This window comes from Corythoichthys intestinalis, chromosome 8, assembly GCF_030265065.1.
Source record: "Corythoichthys intestinalis isolate RoL2023-P3 chromosome 8, ASM3026506v1, whole genome shotgun sequence".
NCBI classification, from domain to species: domain Eukaryota; kingdom Metazoa; phylum Chordata; class Actinopteri; order Syngnathiformes; family Syngnathidae; genus Corythoichthys; species Corythoichthys intestinalis.
Window position 1 is genome coordinate 2,967,893 of NC_080402.1, and position 19,343 is coordinate 2,987,235.

Sequence of the window (19,343 nt, forward strand, 5' to 3'; positions counted from 1 at the left end):
ACCCAAGATGGCCACCAGCTACGCACGAGTACATGAGCATTCAATTGTTTTTAATTAAATCATGATGTTTGGTATGCAGAATTTACTATTATCATTGTCCAAATTGTAATCTTTGAAAATGTATGTTTGATTGTATTTATTTATTAACTTTTTTTTTTATTATTATACAGTATATTGCTTAATTTAAAAATGTATTTTTCCTACACTTTTTTGAATAATATTTTTTATCTCAACTTACTGGATTTTATTTGTTTTACTTTTGTTAATTTGGCTGTTATGACAAAAAAAATCTGTTGATCATTTATGAATTAAATGGTATTTTTTCTTTTTAAGTACAATGTTTTACTTTTATGTCACTGCCTAGGCCCAACAAATAACGCTAATAACCACCCAGCTTTTTCTCTCCACCAGATGGCAACAGAGATATTAATATTGTTCACTTACCGGAATGACAGACAAGCCTGCATTGGCGTTTTCTTCTTTGTCTGTCGTGCTGAAATGTGTCCTCAATTTCCCCGTCGCCTCAGATTTCATGCCATCAACAGATTCTGCATCCTCCCGCGAGGACTCGTCTGCAACCCAAGGGTGGGCCTGGACGTCCTGTGCAGCATAGCGAGCGTCCGAGTCGACCAGCAGCATCTTCCCGATCAGATCCTGGGGTCGAGCACAAGTATCATGTTGGGTTCACACTTAAAAACAAAATGAGAGTTAGTGAGATGAACCTAACCTTGGCTGCAGGGCTGATGTTGTCCCAGTACGGACTGGGATAGTCTAGTCGGCCCAGTAGAATTTGCTCAAAAAGCTCCTCCTGCTGGTTGCTCTCACTGAAAAAAAGCAGAAAAAGCGTTTATCATCGCTCATACTTGTGGTTAAGAGTGTGAAAATATAGCTATATGGTGATATTGATTATCAGACATCAGTTATCAATGTGCGTCTGCCAATTATCGACATACCGTACAGAAGTATATTGCTGCCCCCCACCCCCAAAAAAGTCCAGTATCACTTTTTTGCATGATGGTAATTACGTTTTTACATGATAGTGTCACATTTTTACATGATGAGCATAATGTAATACCGTGATACTATCACATTTTTACCTGATAGTTATCGTGTCATTACATGTTAATTACACGTTTTTACATGGTAATCATCATGTTTATGCAAGATGTTAATCACGTTTTTACGATTGTTATCATGATAAGTATCACATTTTTACATGGTTATCACGCTCAAACATATATCTTTTACATGATAATTATCACGTTTATGCAAGATGTTAATCACGTTTTTACATGATTGTTATCATGTTTTTACATGTTTTTACACGTAATTATGTTTCGATATATCACATTTTGACATTAAGGTAATTATGTTTTGATTATATCGTGTTTATACGTGATAGTTGTCGCGTTTTAACATGGTAATAGCTATTTTTACAAGATAATTTTCATGTTTTGACATGACAGCATCACATTTTTACATGATAGTATAACATTTATTGATGATAGTATCACGTTATTACATGATGGTTATTACGTTTTTACATGAAAGTGTCACATTTTTACACGGTAATCAACATGTTATGATCTAATATCAAGTTTTGACATGACAGTCTCACATTTTTACATGACAGTATTGCGTTTTTACATGATAATTATCACATTTTTAGATGATAGTTATCGCGTTTTTACATGATGGCGTCAAATTTTTACATGATAGTATGACGTTTTGACATGATAAGTATCACATTTTTACATGGTTATCACGCTCAAACATATTTTTTTTACATGATAATTATCACGTTTATGCAAAATGTTAATCACGTTTTTACATGATTGTTATCATACTTTTACATGGTAGTAATCATGTTTTTACATGGTAATTATGTTTCAATATATCACATTTTGACATTAAGGTAATAATGTTTTGATAATATCGTGTTTTTACATGATAGTTGTTGCGTTTTAACATGGTAATAACTATTTTTACAAGATAATTTTCACATTTTGACATGATAGCATCACATTTTTACATGATGGTTATTACGTTTTTACATGAAAGTGTCACATTTTTACACGGTAATTATCATGTTTTATATGATATCAAGATTTGACATAATATGTTTTAACATGAAGGCAATTATGTTTTGACAAGGTTATCACATTTTGACATGATAGTATCACGTTTTTATGTAATACTATCACGTTTTTACATGCTAGTTACAGAATTGTTAAATTATAATTATCACATTTTTTACATGACAGTTGTCGCGTTTTTACATATCACATATTGATATGAAGGTTATCATGTTTTGACATGATAGTATCGTGTTTCAACATAATAGTATCGCGTTATTACATGATAATTATTGCAAATTTTTACATGATTATCACATTTTTACATGAGAATTATCACATTTTTACATGATGATTATAACATTCATACATGGTAGTATCATATTTTTACATGATAAGATGTTTTTGGTGATGATTATCATGCTCATACATGATTGTATCATTTTTACATGATTATTATCACATTTATACATGATCGTTTTTGACATGATAATTACCATATTTTTACATCGAAGAGGGTAGTTATTAGAGCTGTCCCGACTAGTCGACGTAGTCGACGTCATCGATGACGTAAATCCGTCGACGAGCACAACATGCCGTCGACGGTTAATGAAGGGTTAAAAAAATATATGCGTGGAAAGTTAGAATGTCGGATGCTCTGTTTGCAAGCGGGGAAAGCGGCACAAAGCCAAAAAAAGCGCACCAGAGTGTCCAAAACATTGACTTATTTCAAAGAAACAAAGGAGAGTACTCTTCTGTCCTGTCTCTTCAGTGCCAAGCTTGGCTGCACGTCGGCCGTGAATAAACACCTCAAGCGCCTTCACGCAGTTTGTAAGGTTTTTTTTTTTTTTTTTTTTGTACACCAGAGGGTGCTGTCGCCTTACTAAATAATAATGTTTCATTGACAATGGGCCTACAAGTGCTATTAGTATTGTGCTTAATGCTAATTGAAAGGTTTATTTCATGTTATGGTTTATTTTATGGTATAGAAAATTATATAAGGTTAAAAGGTCATAAATATATACAGTATATACAGTGATTGCACTCAAGGGAGAGATTGTCAATGATAAGGTAATAAGGTAAAGGCAATTCATATAGGCAATTCATTGATATATAAATAAGGTTTAAAAGGAAAAAGGTGAAAAGTTTTTGTTAATTTCTAATTGTGTTGCTTTATTTGTGTGCACCGTAGCTCTTACAGTGTGTTTACATCAAGGATGGAATAAAAGTTGTAAACCATCAGTTTAAGAGACCATCTTTTCAATCGGGATGCTACACTAGTTAATTCTATCAGCATTTGAACTCATTGTTTATTTGTGATTTATTTTTGTTATTTACGTGTTTATTTGTACTTTAATAAATGATTTGAGTGTTCCAATATGTTTTTTTTAATTGATAAGCGTCAACAAAAATTTCATTGCTAAATTAGTTAAAAAAATTTTTTTTTTTTTTAAAATTTTTAATTATTAGATTAGTCGACTAATCGTAAAAATAGTCGGCTGACTAATCGGGAGAAAATTAGTCGTTTGGGACAGCCCTAGTAGTTATCAAGTTTTTAAATCATATCACGTTTTCACATGAATGTTATCACATTTTGACATGTAGGGGTTGGTGTTTTGACATGATGGTATCACGTTTTTACATGGACTAGGAAAGTTATCACGTTTTTACATTATTGCTATCACGTTTTTTTTGTTTTTGTTTTTTTGTTTTTTTACATACCATCATGTAAAAATGTGACACTGAACTTTTTTTATTTCGGTGGCAGCAATAAAATTCCGTAATATCCTTATGAAAAGATGCTCACAAAATTTTCCACAAGACTGACATTTTTCAATTGAAGTGTTTATGTTAACTCCTTGGCTGCCATTGACGTGTAACGACTTCTATGACACTCAAACATGAGTATTTAAAGCAGTATTGTGAGATAGTATTGTGAATCGTTTGGTGAGGGGCCAGAGGTTTCCACCCCTGCTTGTGATTCTCACCTTCGAAACGGAGGAAATCCACACAGGAGAATGTACGCGATGACGCCTGCTGCCCAGACGTCCACCTTCACGCCGTAACTGGACCAAAAAAAACAAAAAACGTCAGTGAGGACAGACACGCTTAAAAGTGCTATGAAATATGACAGCAAGTGACTTTAAAATGATAGCAGAGCATATTTTTGACACTAATCCATCTAAAAAAAAAAGAAAAGAAAAAGTGATAGAGAAGGCTTAATAATTTTGTCTGCTGCCTAAGCCCGCCCACAAAACAATATCCAAACAGATGAGGATGATTGTAAGTGAGCTACATATTTTTGCATTCCACTAGCATGCTAGCCATAGACTTACTATTTTCTTGTTGCCATATGAGCGTTCCATCATTCTGTCAACATGTTCTAGCTAGCGCAACACTGGAATGCTAGGTTTGATCATCAATTCTGGTCAAGACTTACTGAAAAAGTGGGCATTCCCTGATGCTTTGTTTAGGGTGGAATAACTAGGAAATAGTAATAAAAAATAAAAAAAATAAGAAAAAAAGCAGAATTCATTTTTACATGTAAAATGACCAGTCCCGGCCCTCAGCATAGGCAAGCTGGGCAGTTTCCTAGGGCGCCATCGAGCGGAGTGGGCGCAAAATTACTTTGGGGAGGAAAAAAAACATCTGGGAACATTGTTGTTTTCGTTGATGATGATGATAACTACAATATTTTATGGCGATGCCGAGACAATAACGAACTAAAGAAGTGTCTTGGGAGACTAAAACATGACGTGGCGAATGCCGGTTTTCGTCTGATGAGACAAAAAGGCGCCATAGCTTCTGTCATATATCCACAATGTGTGACATTTTTTTTGTTCATCACACACTAAATGTAACTCGTAGCTTTAGCATAGCATTAGCATTAACCTTAGCGTAGCAAGCGCCCTCTTACACTTGTGTTGTTTTCGTTTTGTTGCCGTCGGCTACGGCTTATAGTAGTCGTGTTCAATGCTTCCGATTGCAAATAAAACCATTGGAAAACCCTCAAGAAGTTTCCGTTGTCCTTGTAGATGCGACAATGTGCTCATCCGTCTGTTCATTCAAAATTTTTGGAAACATAACTGTAACTTTCGGAGTATAAGCCGCTACTTTTTTCCTTCATTTTGAATCCTACGGCTTATTTGTTGATTTATTTGGGTCAATAGGTAACACTTTATTTGACGGCAGCATCATGAAACTGTCATAATACCGTCATTATTATAACATGACACTATCATGGGCATTACTGAATGCTTATGACAGAAGTTATTTCATGTCATTCGGCAAATTATCTCACTTTTGAATGGATGTCAAAGATCTGAGCTGGACATAAATGGAGTTAGTGCCATAATTTGCCAGAAATAACATCTGTTATAAGCATTCAGTAATGCCCATGATAGTGTCATGTCATCATTATGACGGGTTAGTAGGTAACGCTCCATTTGACAGTGGCGTCAAAAGACTGTCAGAAGCTCAAATGAACCGCCATGAAGCTTTGAACCAATTAGCAGTAAAGCTTCATTGCTTCAAGAAGCTTCATTTGGCCATCACTGCTCCTTTGGGGGAGACAGTCAACCTCTGCTACCACCTGCTGTCGACACTGTTGTCATCCAACATGCCTCCGAGCATGGATTGCAGCACTATAAATATAAATAACAATCAAGATTCATGTGCTGTGCTAATTATTTCTTCAGTTATTGATCCGGTCGTTTCATTAATGGCTAGTTGTGGTATTTGGTAACACTTCGTTTGACAGTGGCGCCATAAGACTGTCATAATTATGACATTACATTATCATGTTATTACTAAATGCTTATGACAGATGTCATTAAGTGTCATCCGGCAAATTATGGCACTAACTCCATTTATGCCCACCTCCAATCTTTGACATCTATTCAAAAGTGATATAATTTGCCGAATAACATCTGGTATAAGCATTCATCAATGCTCATGACAGTGTCGTGTCATAATTATGATGGCCTTATGACGCCACTGTCAAATAAAGTGTTACCAAATACCATAACTTGCAATTAATGAAACAACTGGAAGAGTAACTGAAGAAATAATTAGCATAGAACATGAATTCTCACTGTTATTTTCATCTGTAGCTCTGCAACGCATGCTAGGAGGCATGTCGGACGATAACAGTGTTGACAGCAGGTGGCAGCAGAGGTTGACTGTCTCCCCCAAAGGGAGCAGTGAAGGCCAAATGAAGCTTCTTGAAGCAATGAAGCTTTGCAGCCAATTGGTTCAAAGCTTTATGGTGGTTCATTTAGTCTTATGACAGTCGTATGATGCCGCTGTCAAATATAGTGTTAACGGTCAATATCTTTTGGTGCAAATATCCCATAATACAGTGAGGACAGCTGCGGCTTATCATCCGGTGCGGCTTATCTATGAACAAATGGCGTTTTCGTGCCAAATTTGGTGGGTGGTGGCTTATTGTGCAAAAATTACGGTAATTTTTATAGACGAAAACATTTGAGTATTCGTCAACAAAAACTAGAAGACTAACACATTTTGAATGAACTAAAATATGACTAAGTGTTTTGTCAAAAATTAAAAGGGCTGCCAAAAACAACACTGACGTATGAATAAGATACAAGCATTAATGCAGTCATTTTCATTTTTTGACATTCCCACCATTTTGATTTACACATTTAAAGGTTACCCAACCATACTTTGTTTTGTTGTCATTTCTTTCTTACCCGGTCTCGGCGATGATTTCCGGAGCTACATAAGTGGGCGTTCCGCACACGGTGTACAAGGGTTCGTCCGCCACCGTCGCCAGGCCAAAGTCGCCGAGTTTTAGCGACTCGGTGCCATCGGGTTTGCGGAATACCTGACAGATACCCGACACGGATTAAGGTGGGCCAGACGTAGACGCGAAGGAACCGATCGGGACGTACCAACAGGTTTTCCGGCTTGATGTCTCTGTGGACGATGTTGAGGGCGTGTAGGTACTGCATGGCAGAAGCCAGGTGGCGCACCATGACGCCGGCGCTCTTTTCTGTGTATTTGGTCGAAGACGTGATGGCGTCGAATAAGTCGCCGCCCTGTCGTGTAAAGATGCGGCAGTTATGAGGTTTTGTTAAGATGAGAGCAATCATGGACCACCAGTAAAAGAAAGATATTGATGATTGATGGCATATTTCACGTACTGTTGTGATATTTTTGTTTGTGTATTTTTCCCTTTTAGTATTTTTCATGTTCCATGTCATATTACGTAAATGTATTTTTCATTTTCATTTTATTTTCCAATATTTGAGATTGCATGCGTAGTATTCTTTTTTCTTCTTCTTCGTATTTCAATATTTTGTTGCAGTTTGTCTGGGATCATATTTGCAATTTTATCCCAATTTTTTGAATAATCTTGTCTTTCCACCAGATGGCGCCAAAGTACCATTTAAACTAGCCAATGTGCTTTTCATCGAATAACAGACAATATTCTCCTAAAAATCAGTCGTTCCTCTTTATCAACTCATTGGCTACCATTGACATTAATAGACGTCCTATCCGTTTGAACTGGGAGGGGTGTTGAACAATCGTTCATTCGCTGCCACCCAGTTCAAATGGATTGGTCTTGATATAAACTCACGGCAGAAATATGAAAAGAGGCACATAATTGGACGTCTCTCATTATCAATTGTGTTAAAAACAACCAACCTTAACCAGCTCCATGACAAGACACAGCTGTGTGGGCGTGTCCACTTCTTCCACCAAGAGGATGATGTTGGGGTGCTTGACCCGGCGCAGCACCGACACCTCGTTCTCAATCAGGTGCTCCTAACAAAACGCGCTCGCATTCAAGTCACCGAAAATCCAAACTAAATCTTAAATAAGAAATACTGTATTTAATGATCTACCTTGCCGCAACACTTGGTTTTGTCGATGATCTTCAGGGCAAACTCTTTTCCTGTGGATCTGAACAGACACGCGACAAACCTATTAGCACATTTGTTCAGAAAACGGGTTAGGGTTGAATCAGGTTAAAGGTTAGGTTTTGAGGATATTATCTCAATGGCGCCCAAATGTCTAATGACAGAGTTTGGAATAGGGAACCAAAGGCAAGGCACTGGCTAACTATTGAAGTACATATTCCTTTGTCCAGTTCTTGCCTTAGAGCTAAATCTGTCCAGATTTTAACATCTGACTATTTCATTCATAGGTTGAGGATTCGATAGTTTTTTATCTGTATGAATCATTGTAGGAAGGCATCTTCTTTACTAAGTATTCGTCTTGGACAATGGAGGCAAGTATCTGGAATATCCATAGAGCGAGGATTTGATAGTTGTTTATTGGTAAAATCATTGTAGGAATGCTTTTTCGGTAAGTATTTGATTTGGACAATGAAGGAAAGTACAGAAAGTCCCCGGGTTACGAACGAGTTCTGTTCCTACGGGTGACGTACCCCGGATTTTCGCGTAGTATAATTTGCCAGATGACACTTATGACATCTTATGACAATCTTATGACAGTCTTATAGCGCCACTGTCAAATGAAGTGTTATCAAATACCATAACGAGCAACAATGAAACAACTGGAACAGTAAATGAAGAAATAATTAGCACAGAATATGAATTTTGATTGTTAATTACATCTGTAGCACTGCAATGCATACTAGGAGGCATGTTAGACGACAATAGTGTTGACAGCAGATGGCAGCAGAGGTTGACTGTCTCCTCCCAGGGAGCAGTGATGGCCAAATGAAGCTTTTGAAGCAATTAAGCTTTGCAGCCCATTGGTTCAAAGCTTCATGGTGGTTCATTTGACCTTATGACAGTCCTATGATGCAGCTGTCAAATAAAAAGTTACCGGTTATAATCTTTTGGTGTGAATTACCCACAATACAATGAGGACAGCTGCCAATGGTCCAGTGTGTATCTATGATATATCGATATAATGCTGTTTTCGTGTCAAATTTGCTGGGTGGCGGCTTATAGTCGGATGCGCTTTATAGTTCCAAAATTAAAAGTAATTTCTAGGGCTGTCAAACGATTAAAATTTTTAATCAAGTTAATTACAGCTTAAAAATTAATTAATCGTAATTAATCGCAATTAATCGCAACTCAAACCATCTATAAAATATGCCATATTTTTCTGTAAATTGTATATATATTCTGTAAAATAAATTGTTGGAATGGAAAGATATGACACAAGATGGATATATACATTCAACATACGGTACATAAGGACTGTAGTGGGCATTTCACTCTACTGTCATTTAAATGTCTATGCTGTCCTCACTCCGAAGCGTCTACTTTTTCCAAAGCTAGACAGCTAGTGAACGACGCCTTAATAATCAGACTTCTTCCTTTTTCATCTGATTTATTAATAAAATGGCCTCAAACCATTGTCCTCTTTAGACCTTCGTAAAACTACAAAAAAAAGTACACATTGCATTAGCAACAACGTTAGCTTATCACGCTATACAGGTTCACGAAACATAAACAAAAAGCGTCTCATTCAAAAAATATAACATTTCGCTTACTAACACATTCTTTACAACAACCATACTTACGGACAAATCTTGTCCAAGGATCATATAAGCACAACATTACAACGTAGGCGTCAGCCCGAGACGTCGTGCCATATTGAACTGGCAAGAAAACAATAAACCATGTCGCAAAGCGACCACAAGAGTTCCCTGTTAGACAGCACAAAAAGCCTTACTGTAAAACTTACCAAAAGGCAGAATACTGTCTGAGCGGGACATGTGCGTTAATTGCGTCAAATATTTTAACGTGATTAATTTAAAATATTAATTACCGCCCGTTAACGTGATAATTTTGACAGCCCTAGTAATTTCATATCTTTAAGTACCACTGTATCCCATAATAAAAGAAATACATGTAGTTTATAGTTTCAAGTGTGGCATATACACACATTTTATCTTAAATTTACTGAATTTGGGCAGCACAGCTTATAGTCAAGTGCGTCCTATAGTGCCGAAATTATGATAGACGACTGTCTGTACCTCTCAACGCACTCCTTGACCACAGCAAAGTTGCCGTCCCCAATCACTTTTCCGATGTCGTACTTCTTCAAGATGGCGGGAGAGATCTGGTCGCTGTGGTTACCGTTAACTGTTCAGGAAAAATCAGATATAGAAGGAAAGAAAGAAGTAAGGCGGCGGAGACTGTGACGTACCCTCCGGACTGTTTGTCTCCCCCTTGTGGTTGTCTGGTGAACCTCCGACGTTTGAATTAGAGCCGCGATGCGACGGAAGCGTCTAGAAAGCAAAAGAAAATACAATTTTTTATCGCCATGGTAACAGAGGCCTGTCCATCAATTCTCTTCGTGTCAATTGAAATGAAGCGGGATGTTTCATGGCCCCAAATCCCGCAATCCGTGGTTAATTCTCGCCGTCTTTGCCAAGTGGCTTCCTCGTTTGAGACTGTGTCGTCTGCGACCAGCAATAATCCAACCAGAAATCAGATTAACATTCCCACGTGCCAGAAAGTACTTTAACACAACACGATATTGATTTTTTTCTTTTTTTAAAAGTAGGTCAAACGGATGTCTGCCTTTTACATACAGTGGTATGAAAAAGTATCTGAACCTTTGGCAATTTTTCACATTTCTGCATAAAATCACCATCAAATGTGATCTGATCTTTGTCAAAATCACACAGATGTAAAAACAGTGTCTGCTTTAACTAAAACCACCCAAACATTGATAGGTTTTCATATTTTAATGAGGATATTTTGCAAACAATGTCAGGAGGGGGAAAAGTAAGTGAACAATCGCATGTAATATTTTGTTCCCAACCCCCTTTGGCAGCTATAACTTCAACCAGACACTTATTGTAGCTGCAGATCAGTCTGGCACATCCATCAGGACTAATCTTGTCTAATTGTTCGCAACAAAACTGCTATAGTTCAGTCAGATTCCTGGGATTTCTGGCATGAATCGCTGTCTTTAGATCAAGCCACAGCATTTCAATGGGGTTCAAGTCTGGACTTTTGATTTGGCCACTCCAGCACGTGAATTTTGTTCGACTGAAACCATTCTGAAGTTGATTTACTTCTATTTTTTGGATCATTAACTTGTTGCAGCATCCATCCTCTTTTTAGCTTCAACTGTCTGACGTACAGCCTCAGGTTTTCCTGGATACATCCTGATAAACTTTTGAATTTATTCTCCCGTTGATGATTGCAAGTTGTCCAGGCCCTGAGGCAACAAACAGCCCCAAATCATGATGCTCCCTCCACCATGCTTCACGGTGGGGATGAGGGGTTAATGTTGGTGAGCTGTTCCATTTTTCCTCCACACACAACGTTCCGTGTTACACCCAAACAATTCAACTGTGGTTTCATCAGTCCACAAAATACTTCGCCAAAACTTCTGTGGAGTGTCCAAGTGCCTTTTTGCGAACATTAAACAGGCAACAATGCTTTTTTAGACAGCATTGGCTTCCTCCGTGGAGTCCTTCCGTGAACACCGTTCTTGGCTATAGCTTTACATATAGTTGATGTGTGCACAGAGGTATTGGACTGTGCCAGTGATTTCTGTAAGTCTTTAGCAGACACTCTAGGGTTCTTTTTTACCTGTCTGAGTATTCTGCGCTGAACTCTTGGTGTCACCTTTGGTGGACGGCCACTCCTTGGGAGAGAAGCAACAGTGCCAAACTCTTTCCATTTATAGACAACTTTTATGACTGTCGACTGATGAACATCCAGACTTTTAGAGATGGTTTTGTATCCTTTTCCAGCTTTATACAAATCAACAATCCTTGATCGCAGGTCTTCAGACAGCTCTTTTGACCGAGCCATGATGCACATCAGACAATGCTTCTCTTCAAGACATTTTTACCAGGTGTGTGTTTTATAGTGGGCAGGGCAGCTTTAAACAAATAATGAGTGATTGGGCACACACCTGACTTAAAATGCTTGGTAAAAATTGGTTTCTCACTTATCTCCCCCCTCCCCTTCTGTCATTGTTTGCATGCTATTTTCATTAAAATATGAAAACCTATAAATGTTTGGGTGGTTTAATTATGTAAAGGACACACTGTATTTTCATCTGTGTGATTTTGACAAATATCAGATCACATTTGATGGTGATTTTATGCAGAAATGTGAGAAATTTAAAAAGATTCAGATACTTTTTCATACCACTGTATGTGTTAAAGGGGAAGTCCAGAATTTTTGACATTGGCTTATTCTTCGAGTTAGTCGGGGTTTAATTAGTTAGTAGAGTTTATTCCAACAAATTCCGTGCAGTTTGTCAGTTATTTGTTAGTTTCAGGGGTCTGGAGTGGCTAAGCTAGCGCGAGTCAATGGTCTTACCTTAGCATGTTAATATAAAAACGATACTATCAGATCTAACATCGTCAAATAAATTCAAAATGCAGATCATTTTTCCAAATATCCATGCGGCCAAAACAATGTCACGCCAAACTGCCATAATTCATTATATTCTGTCCATTTTGACTGTGGCAACTGTCAAAATGAATTGAGGGCGCTAGCCAATGACTTCTCCTACCTTGCTTTGTGGGCTGACAGGCGATGGCGTGGACGATTTTGTAGACTTTGGCGTGTGTCCATTTACTGTTTGACAAAAACAAAAAAAAACTTTGATTCTGTGTTCACGTTTAGAAATTGGTAAGATTAACCATTTGCGTGTCCTGAACTCACCTTGAGATTTGGCGGGCGTCTGACTGGCTGAAATGCGGGTCGTACGCTTCGCTGAAAAACACCATGTCCATTTAGAGACGATAACTAACACCCGCAGAGCTACCACGGCTTAGTTTACCTGCACCGGGTGACTTGCTGCGACTCTTCCCGGTCCGAATCGGAGTGACCGAACGACTGTGTAACGACTTCAGTCCTTTGCATTCTGCACACAAATCGTTGTCATTTCTCCTGAACATGAATGAATCCTTCTGGTAAATCGCTTACCGCTGTGATCCAAAGCAAAGTCGTCATGGGCGTAGCGGAACTTTTCTGGGCCGCACGCGATGAATACGTCGTCGTCGCCGAAGAAGTCCTGGAGACATGTGATCTGGAAAGAACCAGTTCAAATGGCTCAGCCTTTTTTTCATGGAATGTTCCTGCATAAATGACTGCTTCAAACCAAAATAGCTTATTTTCTGTTTAAATTAGGACATAGGTACCTAAGACTTTTTTGTGCATCTAATTTTGATGGACACACCCAGCAAATTTTAAGTCCAATAATGAAACTGGTGTAAGGGGCTGTTTATTTTTCCAACTTTCCAGGCTTCTTTTTCATGGAATTTAACCCAGAAATTTCTGCTTCATACCAAACTATACCATTTTCTGTTTAATTTAGGACATGGGTCCTAGAGACTTTTTTGTGCGTCTTGTTTCGATAGACATATTCACCAAGTTTGGTGTCAATGAGTGAAACTGGTGTCAGGAGCTGTTTATTTTTCTAACTTTCTAAGCTCCTTTTTTCATTGAATTTGCCCTAGAAATAGCTGACTCAAGCCAAAATAGACAATTTTCCGTTTAATTTAGGACATGGGTCCATGAGACTTTTTTTGTGCATCTTGTTTTGATAGACACATCTACCAAGTTTGGCATCAATGGGTGAAACTGGTGTCAGGGGCTGTTTATTTTTCTAATTTTCTAAGCTGTTTTTTTTTCAGGGAATTTGCCCTAGGAATCGCTGACTCAAGCCAAAATAGACCACATGCTGCTTAATTTAGGAGCTGGGTCCATCAGACCTTTTTGTACATCTACGTAGTTATGATAGAAATATCCACCAAGTTTGGTGTCAATGGGTGAAACTGGTGGCAGGGGCTGTTTATTTCTTTCAACTTTCCAGACTTCTTTTTTATGGAATTTACCCCAAAATTAGCTTACTCAAACCAAGACAGACATATTCCTTTTTTAATTTTGGGCATAAGTTCCTAATCTTTTTTGTGCAACTTGTTATGATAAACACATCCACCAAATTTGGTGTTGATTAGTGAAACTGGTATGAGAGGCTGTTTATTTTTCCAACATTCCATGCTTCTATTTGATAGAATTTATTGCAAAAAATGGCAGCTTCAAGCCAAAATAGGCTACTTCCTGCTTAATTTAGAACATGGGTCCATGAGACTTTTTTGTGCGTATTGTTTTGATAGACATATCCACCGAATTTGCTGTTGATTGGTGGAATTCGTGTCCGGGGCTGTTTATTTTTCCAACTTTCCAGGCTTTTTAATGAAATTTAACCCAGTAATGGCTCCTTCAAACCAAAATAGACAATTTCCTTTTTAATTTAGGGCATGGGTCCCTGAGGCATTTTGTGCATCTTGTTAAGATAGACACATCCACTAAGTTTGGTGTCATTTGGTGAAATTGGTGTCTGGGGCTGTTTATTTTTCCAACATTCCAGGCTTCTTTTTCATGGAATTTAACCCAGAAATTTCTGCTTCAAACCAAATGACACCACTTTCTGTTTAATTTAGGACATAGGTCCCTGAGACTTTTTTGTGCGTCTTGTTTTGATAGACTTATTCACCGAATTTGGTGTTGATTAGTGGAAGTGGTGTCAGGGGCTGCTCATTTTTCCAACTTTCCAGGCTTCTTTTTTTGTGAAATTTAAACCAAAGATGGCTGCTTCAAACCAAAATAAACTATTTTCTGTTTATTTCATGAGATGGGTCCCTGTTTAATTTAGGACATAGGTCCCTGAGACTTTTTTGTGCGTCTTGTTTTGATAGACAGATCCACCGAATTTGGTGTTGATTAGTGGAACAGGAGTCAGGGGCTGTTCATTTTTCCAAAATTCTAGGCTTCTTTTTCGTGGAATTTAAACGAAAAATGGCTCCTTCAAACAAAAACAGACCACTTCCTGCTTAATTTTTAGCACATGGGTCCATGAGACTTTTTTTGTGCGTATTGTTTTGATAGACATACTGTATCCACCAAGTTTGGTGTTGTCTGGTGAAATTGGTGTCAGGGGCTGTTTATTTTTCCAACATTCCAGGCTTCTTTTTCATGGACTTTAACCCAAAAATGGCGGCTTCAAACTATTTTCTGTTTATTTCATGAAATGGGTCCCTGAGACTTTTTTGTGCGTCTTGTTGTGATAGACATATTCACTGGATTTGATGTTAATTAGGGTAAGTGGTGTCAAGGGCTGTTTATTTTTCTTACTTTCCTGTCTCTTTTTTCAGGGAATTTGCCCTCAAAATTGCGCTCTCGAGTCAAAATACACCATCTCCATCTTAATTTAGGGCATGGGTCCCTGAGACTTTTTTTGTGCATCTTGTTAAGATAGACACATCCACTAAGTTTGGTGTTGTTTGGTGAAACTGGTATCAGGGGCTGTTTATTTTTCCAACTTTCCAGGTTTCTTTTTTTTATGGAATTTAACCTAAAAATGGCAGCTTCAAGCCAAAATAGACCGCTTCCTCCATAATTTAAGGCATGGGTCCCTGAGACTTTTTTGTACATCTTGTTTTGATGGACATGTCCACCAAGTTTGGTGTCGATAGGTGAAACTGGTGTCAGAGGTTGTTTATTTTTTCAACTTTCCAGGCTGCCTTTACATGGACTTTAACCCATGAATGGTTTACTCAAACCAAAATAGACAATTTCCTTTTTAATTTAGGGCACGGGTCTTCCGACTTTTTTGTGCATCTTGTTGCGATAGATGCATCCACCAAATTTGGTGTTGATTAGGAACACTGATGTCTGGAGCTGTTTATTTTTTCAACTTTCCATGCTTCTTTTCCATGTAATTTAACCCAAAATGGCTGCTTCAAACCAAATTAGACCATTTTAATTTAGGACATGGGTCCCTGAAACTTTTTTGTGCGTCTTGTTTTGATGAACATCTTCACCGAATTTGGTGTTGATTACTGGAACTAGAATTAGGGGCTGTTTATTTTTCTAACTCTTCAGGCTTCTTTTTTGTGGAATTTAACAAAAAAAATGGCTGCGTCAAACCAAAATAGAGTGAGTTCTGTCTAATTTTGGACATGGGTCCATGTGACTTTTTTTGTGTGTCTTGTTTTGATGGACATATTCACCGAATTTGGGGTTGATTAGTGGAACTGATGCCTGGGGCTGTTTATTTTAACTTTCCATGCTTCTTTTTCATGGAAATTAACCCAAAAATGGCTGCTTCAAGCCAAAATACACCACTTCCCGCTTAATTTAGGACATGGGTCCAAGAGACTTTTATGTGCGTCTTGTTTTGACAGACACATCCACCAAGTTTGGCGTCAATGGGTAAAATTGGTGTCAGGGGCTGTTCATTTTTCTAACTTCCAGGCCTTCTTTTTCATGGAATTTAACCCAAAAATGGCTGCCTCAAACCACAATACACAATTTTCTGTTTAATTTAGGACATCGGTCCATGAGACTTTTTTGTTTGTCTTGTTTTTATAGACGTATCCATCAAGTTTGGTGTCGATATGTGGAACTGATGCCTGGGGCTGTTTATTTTTCCAACTTTCCATGCTTCTTTTTCATGTAATTTAACCCAAGAAATGGCTGCTTCAAACCAAAATAGATAATTTTCTATTAAATTTAGAACAATGCACCGTGACTTTTTGTGGATCTTGTTATGATAGATTAGTCTACCAAATTTTATGCAAACCATGTGACTTATGTATTTTTGTTTAGTATGCAGTTGTGGTTAATGACTCAATTTTGCAGAAACCTTGTTTTTTTTTATTTGCAACTACACTGATACCCACCAACTAACAACCTATTTTTTGCTTGTAGGAGTGAATAGAGAAAAAACATTTTATGAATGTATTTGGAGATGGCTGAGCATCCAGTACATGTAACAGTGGGAAGAGAAAAAGTGCAAAGATATGCTCACTGTTCCACCCACACGTTGCTAACCATGTCATCGTAATAGTAGGATGTTAGCGTGTGGGTGTCCTAAAAATGAAAACTCCACTCGGAAAGGAGCAGCGGGAGTGAAACGTCTAAAATAGCAAATGTGGGCAGTGGACACAACTACATTTTAGAGTAGTTAAATGTTTTTGGATAATCAGTTGAATCAAACATTTAAGCTAACTTGTTAACTTGTATGACCACACATTAATGTGAAACTTAACCACCTCCACAAACCATCTATGCTCAATTTATAATGAAGAAAATCGCCTTAACTATGAAGTCAATGTAGGCTGATGATCCCTAAAGGCATAACGACGACTGGTGTCCAAGCATAAAGTAACGACAAGTCATCGTGATGTCAAAACGTCATCTACTCCCTGCCGATTAAACCGAACACGCACCCAAACACAAAAATTGAGGACATGCCCGATCGATTGGACGCGGTGGTCAAACTACCAGCGAAAAGGAAGCGAGACCCAACGTCCACGGTCATTAACGTCGGCAAGACGAGGGCATCACAGCGCGTGCTGGATGGACACGACAGTTGGAGGTTGGCCGCGAATCAAAAGGAGGCCATCTTTGTCAGCGAAGATTAACCCTGACTGGGAAGGTGGGCTGTTACGTCGTGACTCGTGGTTGTCGTGCCAAGCTAGTGTCAATCCATTTGGATTGGTGCCCCTCCCGGTTCAAAAGGATTGGAGGGTTAGTCAAATAACAGTAACGGCAGAGAAGTGGATGTTCCGCTTCACCGAACTGATGCCAACTTGGCCTGAAAAGAGCGTTTGAGAGGCTGTTGACATCACACAATAGAAGACAATAGACGCCGTCCCCGTTGTTGGCCCCCACCACTTGTAACCCAAAGAAGCAAAACTGTCACTCTGTCATCTGCTAAACTAATATTTCTTTTCCGGCATGTAAAGGGAGCAACTTATCATAGCGAACTTTCAGTAAATCATGATTAACCTAGCACGCCAGATTGATTGTTGCATATGTCTTCTGCGAATATATTCCACATATTAATCCGGGAAAGATCCAATTGAGACCTGTTTCATAGGAGGAACAGTGGCGCCTCCAGAAATTTTTCATAGGGGTGGCCAGATGGGGCCACTTAAATTCTTGGGGTGGCCAAAACTAAAAACCATAATTTCAGGTTTTCATTATATTATTGCAGTAAAAAGGTCAGGGGAAAACTATCAGATAGACTTAGGGACACGGCTACTGATATACTTTGGTGTATTGTGTGATATTTTATGTTACTAATGATTTAATGTGCATAGTCCATAACTGTCCAGTCAACATTTTGAGTTCCACAACAATTCTGTCTTTATTGTGCTATGTATATATTAGGCATAAGGTGTACATCTAACTAGGGCTGTCAAACGATTAAATTTTTTTTTCAGTTAATCACAGCTTAAAAATTGAATAATCGTAATTAATCGCAATTCAAACCATCTCTAAAATATGCCATATTTTTCTGTAAATTATTGTTGGAATGGAAAGATAAGACAAGACGGATATATACGTTCAATATACTGTACATAAGTACTGTATTTGTTTATTATAACAATAAATCCACAAGATGGCATTAACATTATTAACATTCTTTCTGTGAAAGTGATCCACGGATAGAAAGACTTGTGATTCTTAAAGGATAAATGTGAGTTTGTTTTGTATATTGTGACTAAATATTGCCATCTAGTCTATTTGTTGAGCTTTCAGTAAATTATACTGTAGCGACTTAACTGTTCTGCCCAAATGCACGATGGGAAGTGGTGCAACCGTGACTGTGTGTGGTGGCTGCAAATGCTATATCTTCTCTGCGTTGGGTACACTACAGGGTGTTAAGAAAAAGATCAACTCCTGTCATTCGTCTCCACGTCAGCCCCAATGAATGCTTGTATCTACTCCACTCACTTGACACTGCCTCTTATCTCTGTATATAAGTAAAACGGCGCCATTGTAGGCTGTTTGCGGCAATGCGTGAGTGAGTCGTACCGCGAATGCGTTAATTGCGATAAATATTTTCACATGATTAAAACAATTAATTACCGCCCGTTAACGCGATAAATTTGACAGCCCCACATTTAACAAAAGAAAATAAATGCATTCATTTGGGATGAAATGCTTAACTGATGCTACAACAATCTAATGATATACTGGCAAGCGGGGTGGCCAGTGGGGTGGCCAACCAATTTATAGGGATGGCCGTGGCCACCCCTGGCCACCTCCTGGTGGCGCCACTGAGGAGGAACCATTGTTGTATTCGTCCAAAAAAAAAAAAAAAAAAAAAAAAAAATGACGATAACGAAAATATTTCGTCAACCAACAATTTTTTCAAGACCATGACGTGACGATGACAAGCTAAAAACCTGTGTTGGGAAACAAACCTTTTTAAATGTATGTATGTTGGTTTACCATTTAAGATGACATGACAAAAAAATCTTAAATAGCA

The 19,343-nt window shown here is 38.1% G+C and overlaps 1 protein-coding gene across 2 annotated transcripts in view; it reads right to left on the bottom strand.

The window, feature by feature from the left end:
* The window catches only part of dclk2a (doublecortin-like kinase 2a), a 52,011-nt gene that overhangs the window by 5,547 nt on the left and 27,121 nt on the right, over window positions 1-19,343 (bottom strand). For both annotated transcript variants that reach the window (XM_057844100.1, XM_057844099.1), the window contains exons 3-15: window positions 12,983-13,085; window positions 12,837-12,920; window positions 12,719-12,769; window positions 12,567-12,631; window positions 10,230-10,311; window positions 10,057-10,165; window positions 7,946-8,003; window positions 7,746-7,865; window positions 6,989-7,135; window positions 6,788-6,921; window positions 4,064-4,141; window positions 728-824; window positions 445-654 (exon numbers count right to left, since the gene is read on the bottom strand). In XM_057844100.1, coding sequence (XP_057700083.1) covers window positions 445-654; window positions 728-824; window positions 4,064-4,141; window positions 6,788-6,921; window positions 6,989-7,135; window positions 7,746-7,865; window positions 7,946-8,003; window positions 10,057-10,165; window positions 10,230-10,311; window positions 12,567-12,631; window positions 12,719-12,769; window positions 12,837-12,920; window positions 12,983-13,085 — 1,338 coding nt within the window. The remainder of the gene's footprint in view (window positions 1-444; window positions 655-727; window positions 825-4,063; window positions 4,142-6,787; window positions 6,922-6,988; window positions 7,136-7,745; window positions 7,866-7,945; window positions 8,004-10,056; window positions 10,166-10,229; window positions 10,312-12,566; window positions 12,632-12,718; window positions 12,770-12,836; window positions 12,921-12,982; window positions 13,086-19,343) is intronic.